Here is a 7577-nt window from a genome sequence, read left to right as displayed (position 1 = left end):
TGACGTGTTCCTTGACCACGGCGACGCACGGGTCACATACTAGTTCTTATTGTTTTAGAAAGCCATCTTTCACTTGTTTTTCTCCTTTCCCTTCTTGCAGTGTCGTGACCGTTTCGCTTGCATGTGCTCAATAAATTGCATTCGATGGTAGCGCTGTTCCTCAACGATTTCCTCACGGGCATGTGCGGGTGCCCTCTCTCTCCCTCTAATCATGAGAGGGGAGTGGTTGGCACGCCACTAGAGTTGTTGTGAGTTGGTGTGACGTGTCCCTCTCATGTTGGAGCCCGGACTCCCAGCAACATTCCACGCTTCTCTAAAATGCACGAACCGTACACATGAATTGGCCCAGTGTCGACCATCACCCTCTGTGCCTCTCCGGGTCGCTCTCTCTCTCTCTGCCCGTGACCTCGTCACCCTCTTTACCTCTCCGTGAGTCGGACCCTTCTTCTCTCTCTCTCTCTCTCTCTCTCTCTGCGCTTCTCCATCGCTGCTGCTGCTTGTAAAGATTGGAGTGCAGAAGAGAGGAGGACCAATTGTAGATCGAATGCCATTTTCTGATGATGCAGCCCCATCATCGGCCTAGCCTACTTTCAACTTTAGCGCTCGCTTTCTCTTTAAAGGCTAAAGCGATCCCCCCCTGAGCCCCTCCAGTTAAATGCGAGCAGAGATTTGTCGCTGTTATTAGATAAAAGTGGGCGATTTGTAACGGTTCTCCGACACATCCAGGTCCAGTGTCGCCAACATTGTCACACACAGAGTGTGTGTGTGTGTGTGTGAGAGAGAGAGAGAGAGAGAGAGAGAGAGAGAGAGACGCGCACACACATTGCAGTGATGGAAGTGTGTGAGAGAGTGAGTAGAGGCAAAGTGGTGTTCTGTGGGTGTTGGCCTAATGTAATACAGAGCGATTTGGTGACTGCATAGTCTCTCTCTCTCTCTCTCTCATGCACACACACAGACATAGAGACAGGATAAGATAAGGCATGGCAGAGGGTATAGAGCAGAGAGCTGTGCTGAGGTGGGGCATGAGGCGCGTGGTGTTTGTAAGTGTAGCCATGACATGCAGCATGCTAGCAGTAGCCCTCTCCACCGATACGCTTACCTTCTTCTCTGGCAACCCTGCACACAGGTTCCTGCATATCTCATCCGTTTTGTCGTTGAAAAAAAGCTCACAGGCTCCTCGGTCATCAGCAATGTCATCTTCACCGTCCTCACCGACATTGTCCTCAACTTGGAAAAGGACACAATCTTCTGCAGCATCGACTGGTTAGTTTGATTTTAAGCATCAAAAAATTTCAATGTTGTTCTTCTGAATGGCAAGGAAAGCTTCTATGCATCAAAGTCCAAAATTTCAAGGGTCAAGAGTACAAACGTGTGATAATCTAAAATTGCTGTATTGCTAAAAAGGATGTGAACATGCCATCTTTCCCCCCTGACACATGTGGTTGAGTCGAAAATGTCTGCATAAGAACAGATAGGGTGGGTGGATTGCTTAAAAAGAACATTGATTTCTAAGAATATGAGCAGGTGGATATGATTGGTGATTCAAGGTTTAACCTCAAATTGTGAAGGACCCACTCTAAGAAACAGCTGGGGAAGAGTGGTCGACTATACATACAGACATACGTGTATGTATGTATAAACAAACGTACACATACATACATATGTAAGTATGTATCATACACATTTGGGGGTGTAAAAGAACAAAAAGACAGTCATAATCTGTACAAGCAAGTTAACCCACGTGGGTTTTACCACCTCGTATGTGTGTGTGTGTGAGAGAGACTAGATGTATGTATTAACACCTCTTCCAGTATTCTCTTAGGTTGCGATTACACTGCTGGAAAGTGGGTCAAGAATGAGAAGCCGCCTCTCTACTCAGGGAGCACCTGCAAGAGATGGCTTTCTGCTATGTGGGCGTGCAGATCAATGGCCGGCCGCCCAAATTTCCACTATGAGAGCTTTAGATGGCAACCCAATGGATGCAACTTGCCAGAGTTCAATAGCAAGGGCTTTCTAAAAAGGTAAAAGTTTCTACGTTAAGTCTGGCATTGTTAGATACATAGAGAGGGTGGCACATGCTTCATTGTGTAGTTAAGATGAATGGCATGTATTTTCATAATTTTCTATTTGCCTTGTGTGTGTGTGTGTGTGTGTGTGTGTGTGTGCATGTTTTTCTATGTTTTTTGTACATTTGGGTGCGTAATGGCGTGCGGTGCCTAGATATGTATGTGTGTGTATGAGATGAAGAGGGAGATCGAGAGAGTGGGTGTGTTGCGAGAGAGATAGTGTGTTTGTGTGTGTATAGCGAGTGGCTCTCATGGTTGCCGGCGGCGGTAAAGGGAAGAGAGGGGTGCGTTTGTGTGTATGGAGTATGGAGAGTGTGTGTGTGTGTGTGTGTGTGTGAGAGAGAGAGAGAGAGAGAGAGAGAGAGAGAGAGAGAGAGAGAGAGAGAGAGAGAGAGAGATTCTGCTCCGCACTCAGTCGCCAGGGAAGTGAAAGGGAAGAGTGTGAGAGAGCATGAGGGGAGAAATGCATTGCTGGTAAGTAATGCATGATGTGAGTGTATGTACTCATACCTGGAACGATATTGGTATGGTTAGCGGAAAAATGATATCATACGTAGCCAACTCTAGTAAGCAAAATTTATGCTAATGAGGTTGATGAGGGCATTAATGATGATTGAAGTTTGTAGTAGTTTCAAGACTCAAGTAATCTGTGGAAATGGAAACTTTTCTATGGGGTTATGAGTGCTTACCATGTATAATTATTTGTATCATAAAATTAGGGTCATGTATGTTTCGAGTTCAAGGGCTGAAACATACTGAATCATACTAGTATGTGTTTGCGGTATGGAAACGTATGGAAAAAACTATGCATGTACTATCTATTGCCCACCGCTTCTAGTGTAACGCATTACATATTGCCTTGGTATGCTCGTGTTTATCAGGGGGAGAGTGTGTGTGTGTATACATAAGAGCATTTTGCAAAGAACGGTACCGCATATAGGGTTAAGAAAGGGGCATTTCATGCACACAGGTGACGTCTCCTCATTACTACTGGTGGATTCCCGGGGGAGTGTGTGTGCTGGGAGCATAATTGTTACTGACAATAACGTTAGTGGGGATGTCGTAGTATTTAGTCAATACTACAGATGATGGAGCTGAATCCTGATGGTTATTTTGTGGCTACCATGAGTCAATACCTTGCTCTTTCCTTTAAAGGTGAAATCTGAGCTTATCTTGGCTCTCTCAAGATATAAATGTTTGTCCAACTTAAAGGTTTTTTTTTTTATAGGATGCAGAACAAGGTGGTGGCATTTGTTGGAGACTCAATTGGAAGGCAGCAGTATCAGTCCTTGATGTGCATGCTAACAGGTGGAGATGATGAAGCTTTAGTTGAGGATGTGAGCAAGATATACGGCCTCGTGAAGCCACGCGGAGCAATACGAGCAGAGGGAACAGCACAAAGGTTTATTCAGACCAACACAACAGTAATTTATTATTGGTCGACAAGCTTGTGTGAGCTCAAGCCCCTCAACAAATCAGATCCCAACACCCACTATGCGATGCATTTAGATCGGCCTGCTACATTCATACAAACTTACTTGCAGGTAATGGATGTGTTGATCTTAAACACAGGACATCATTGGAATAGGGGAAAGCTGCAGGCCAACAAGTGGATCATGTATGTCGATGGCAAGCCGAACGAACGATATGCAAGAATGATCACATTTGCTAGGGATCTCACCGTCCGCAAGGTTGCGGCTTGGCTGCATAAGCAGAAGGAGAATAACCTTACAAAAGCTGAGGTTTATATAAGGTCTTTGTCCCCTAGACACTTCTTTGATGGGGACTGGGACTCTGGCGGCCGGTGCGATGATGACTTCATACCCATGATGCAGCACAATGTCACGGGGCGGCCCGTGTCCGACCCTACTGTCGAAAGCGCAATATCTGGCACAGGCTTGCGTTTGCTCAACATAACATATGTCTCTCAATTCAGATTCGATGCTCATGTGTCTAAGTATTGGGGCAATCAGGGTGGCCAAGATTGTCTACATTGGTGTCTTCCAGGGGTGCCTGATGTGTGGAATGAACTACTACATGCGGATATAATGTCAAGGGGAACACAGTGAGGGGTGTTTAATCGTCGCTTTCCTGATATGGGACTTCCTGCGGAAAAGCATGCAACAACTTGTTGATAGCAAGGGCGCTGTGTCACTAGGTGGTGTTGCAATGTTTATGATGCCACATGAGGAAAAGAAAAGCATGCAACAACTTGTTGATAGCAAGGGCTCCGTGTCACCAGGTGGTGTTGCAATGTTTATGATGCCACATGAGGAATTCTAGCAACACAGGTTTTCTCATGTATGTCAGAAGAATTTATACCGGTCCATAAGCTAATCGAGAAAGTTATCATATAATATAGAAATAGTGAGCATAGAGTAGACCTGGAAAAAGTAAATCAAGGGCCTCTTCTTGGCTCCCCATATGTTTGAGCAAATTATGAAGCCAAAAGCAGAGCCTCGGGATCAAGATTTTCATCCCTTAAGCAACAATTTTCTATGTGAATATGCCAATAAGTCAGCTCAATGCTGTTTGCTTTATGTTACATGCCTATAATTGCGAAGCCTCAAGCTTGATAGTGTAAGCAATAATTTTCAGCTCCTTTAGTTATTGGTCTCAAAGGAGCTTGTGGATCAGCAATTGCAGAGGGCACTAGAAGGCAAGAATAACTACAATTTTTTCAATACAACATAGAAATGAGTGCACTTTTTTTGGTGGAGAATATTACAAGCAATGCTCTGTGGGTGATGAGACATCCGAGACTTTGTTAATCGATAAGGTTACATCAATGAGTGTACTTAAGAATAATCCTCTTCCTTTGTATTGGATTCTATTAGACCCATTTACTCTTTACTCCACAAGTTTGTTCCTTTATGTAAAATGTAAAATGCTTCTGCATTTGTTTGAATTTATGGCATTTCTCGCCTTTCTCTTTGCGTCTTGGATTGACATGGAGATTGTGACTCATTTGTGCTCTACAGCTGCAAAAAGTTGCAATTGGACGGCGGGTGGAAACCAAAGGAAGGGAGGACGGACTTGTCCTACACAACCGAAGTCCCAATTGAGTTCCTATGTGCAATTGGTGTGTTTCTTTACTCGATTCTTCTTTGGGTACTGATATGAGGGCCTTGCTTGACGGGGGGTGGTCTTTAGAGGGCAATCGCAATCACCCTGCCACAATCAGATGATCCTCCCGTAAACACAAATCACACTCGCTCTTTGTAGACAACGAGGAAGAGGGGTAATGCCTCTTTAGAGAGTATTGGAGTGCCCCTGGTGATATTTCTTCATTAATTAAAACTACCAAGTCACAATAGTTGTCTCCTGGACCAACTTGGAAAGCACTAGTATGTGACCCGCGCCTTGTTGTGACAAGGGGAAAAAAAGCTTGGGTTCTTTTTTTAACACAATCCTTCCCTCCAAAATTTCCAACTATATCATTAGAGTTAGACAATATTTGATATATGCATCAAAATTTGACTGTTTCTCTATATAACTAATAATAGTAGCACCAAAAGGATAAAGGAAGACGGATGATTGGATACACTTATAGGGTCACCACCATGGTAAGGAAGGACGACCATTGCATAGCACCAACCTGGTGAGGAAGAAGGATCATTGTGGATATGCTCATAGGGTCACCATGACATGTGTAACTTATGTGCACCATTTAAAAATATTGTATAGCTCCGGCCCTCTCTCTCTCTCTCTCTCTCTCTCTCTCTCTCTCTCTCTCTCTCTCTGTGTGCATCGCCACCATCTATCCAAAATTTCATCCTTTAATTTGACATTGGCTTAAATATTGGGAATGTAACTGGCCTCGATATCTTTTCTGTTCTTTCTTGCTTGCTTGCATCTCTACCTCTTTGATGTGAGCAAGATACAATAGCAGAGCAACCAACATAGATTTTCTCAAAAGAGGAGTTTCTATGACATCTGCTTGAACATTTCCTATAATCTCTTTGCCACTCTCTTTTATTTGTTTACATCTATACCCATGGTGAGCAAGGTGACGATAGTGTTGCACATCACCATTTAACCTATAGTAGAAAGGTTTTCGTCTACCTTTGGCTAGTAGTACTACTAAGATCAGTGGTGTAAATCAAGTAAGAACATGTCGAAAGGTGGGGACTCAAAACTACCAATGTGATTGTAGAGCTTCTCGTGCTTGCGACATAATTTGGTTCCAATGTGATAAAAAAGTTTGAGTGCCCAATAGTGGAGTTGACTTTTAGTCCGGCTTCAACATTGCAATATGTGATTGGCCTTGTAATGATGTAGCTCTATTTTTCTTGTTTGCATCTTTGTATCTATCTTGTGAGATTGGTATGGTAGGAATGACATTGTCACCTAGTCTATAATAGTCATAATGGTTGCCTAACCCTTCGTCCACCTTTGTCTAGCAAAGCTATCAATCTGGTAGTACACATTGGGTGCGCTAGCAATATCAATGTACAATTTTGGAACTTACTTCTACATCCTTATAACCTAGATGGTAAGAAAATATTCAAAATTTAAAGAATTTACAGTGAAAAGTTTCAAACAAATAATAGAGTGGCCTTTTATAAAATTTTCCATATGAGGTATTTCAAGTTTCTAGGGAGTTTGTCTTGAGCATACTTCATAGTTGCTAATGTCATCATAAAGCCTCAAATTCTCAAAAGTGTTCTCAATTTTGGAACTTACTTCTAACTTATAACTTAGATGGTAAGAGAAATTTTAGAATCTAAAGAATTTATAGTGAAAAGCTTCAAAAACATTATCGAGTGGCCTTTTATAAAATTTTCCATATGTAGGTATTTCAAGTTTCTAGAGAGTTTGTCTTGAGCACAATTCATAGTTGCCAATGTCATCATAAAGCTTCAAGTCGGCAAGACTGAGCTAGCTTTCAACTTATGGGGTCTTGGTTTTAACATTGGAATGTGGTCGGTCCCACCTACTCTCTTGCTTGCTTACATGTAAACATGCATCCACTGTGCATGGTATGGTTGAAACCATATCATCACCTCACCTACAACTATGCATAGCAGGTCAATACTATAATTTTCTCTATAATCAAGGCATTATAAATAGAGTTATTGGTGTTTTTAAGGGCTATTACCACCTTGATACCTAATAGCAATAAAAACAAAGCTCCTTATCTATGCATGTGTTTCGTGCATTATCATTCTAAACTCAAGGGAATATTACACCGATAAACATACTTTATGTGACCCTCTCTTTCTCTCCCTATCACAGAGTTCGAAGGGCCAAACTGCACCACTTTTATCCACTCTTAAGAGAGTACAATTTGAAAACTCTCTCTCTCTCTCTCTCTCTCTCTCTCTCTCTCCAAACATTGAGTTCAAGCCTTGCCTAGTGCATTTTTCATGTATCTTTGGATTGTTTCTAAACGATAGTAAATATTTCTCTCTCTCTCTCTCTCTCTCTCTCTGGCGCTTCTTTCTATCTCATCAAGTCTTCAGTTCTCAATTTCACAAGTAGATCTTTGACATCTCCCTAGTATTGTTC

General features: G+C 42.5%; 1 protein-coding gene across 2 annotated transcripts; it reads left to right on the top strand.

Moving 5' to 3' along the window:
- The first annotated feature begins 230 nt into the window (after positions 1–230).
- Positions 231–4771, top strand: LOC147418263 (protein trichome birefringence-like 14). 2 transcript variants are annotated; one of them, XM_086506768.1, is made up of 3 exons: positions 231–1263; positions 1812–2021; positions 3295–4771. In XM_086506768.1, the coding sequence occupies exons 1-3, from the start codon at positions 1058–1060 to the stop codon at positions 4133–4135; spliced, it is 1257 nt and encodes a 418-aa protein (XP_086362894.1). In that variant the 5' UTR covers positions 231–1057; the 3' UTR covers positions 4136–4771. The 2 variants fall into 2 exon arrangements, with proteins under 2 accessions (XP_086362894.1, XP_086362893.1); XM_086506767.1 differs by having other exon boundaries at positions 237–1263; positions 1823–2021.
- Positions 4772–7577: the final 2806 nt, after the last annotated feature.

This window comes from Adiantum capillus-veneris, chromosome 30 (genome assembly GCF_014529385.1).
Source record: "Adiantum capillus-veneris isolate H3 chromosome 30, ASM1452938v2, whole genome shotgun sequence".
Lineage (NCBI taxonomy): Eukaryota > Viridiplantae > Streptophyta > Polypodiopsida > Polypodiales > Pteridaceae > Adiantum > Adiantum capillus-veneris.
This window is presented reverse-complemented; position numbering and strand designations above follow the sequence as displayed.

Excerpts from the sequence above, each read along its gene's own strand:
- LOC147418263 (XM_086506767.1), top strand. The coding sequence starts at position 981 with ATGGCAGAGGGTATAGAGCAGAGAGCTGTGCTGAGGTGGGGCATGAGG. Across the intron at positions 1,264-1,822 it reads ATCTTCTGCAGCATCGACTG|GTTGCGATTACACTGCTGGA; the intron begins GTTAGTTTGATT and ends GTATTCTCTTAG. Across the intron at positions 2,022-3,294 it reads AGCAAGGGCTTTCTAAAAAG|GATGCAGAACAAGGTGGTGG; the intron begins GTAAAAGTTTCT and ends TTTTTTTTATAG.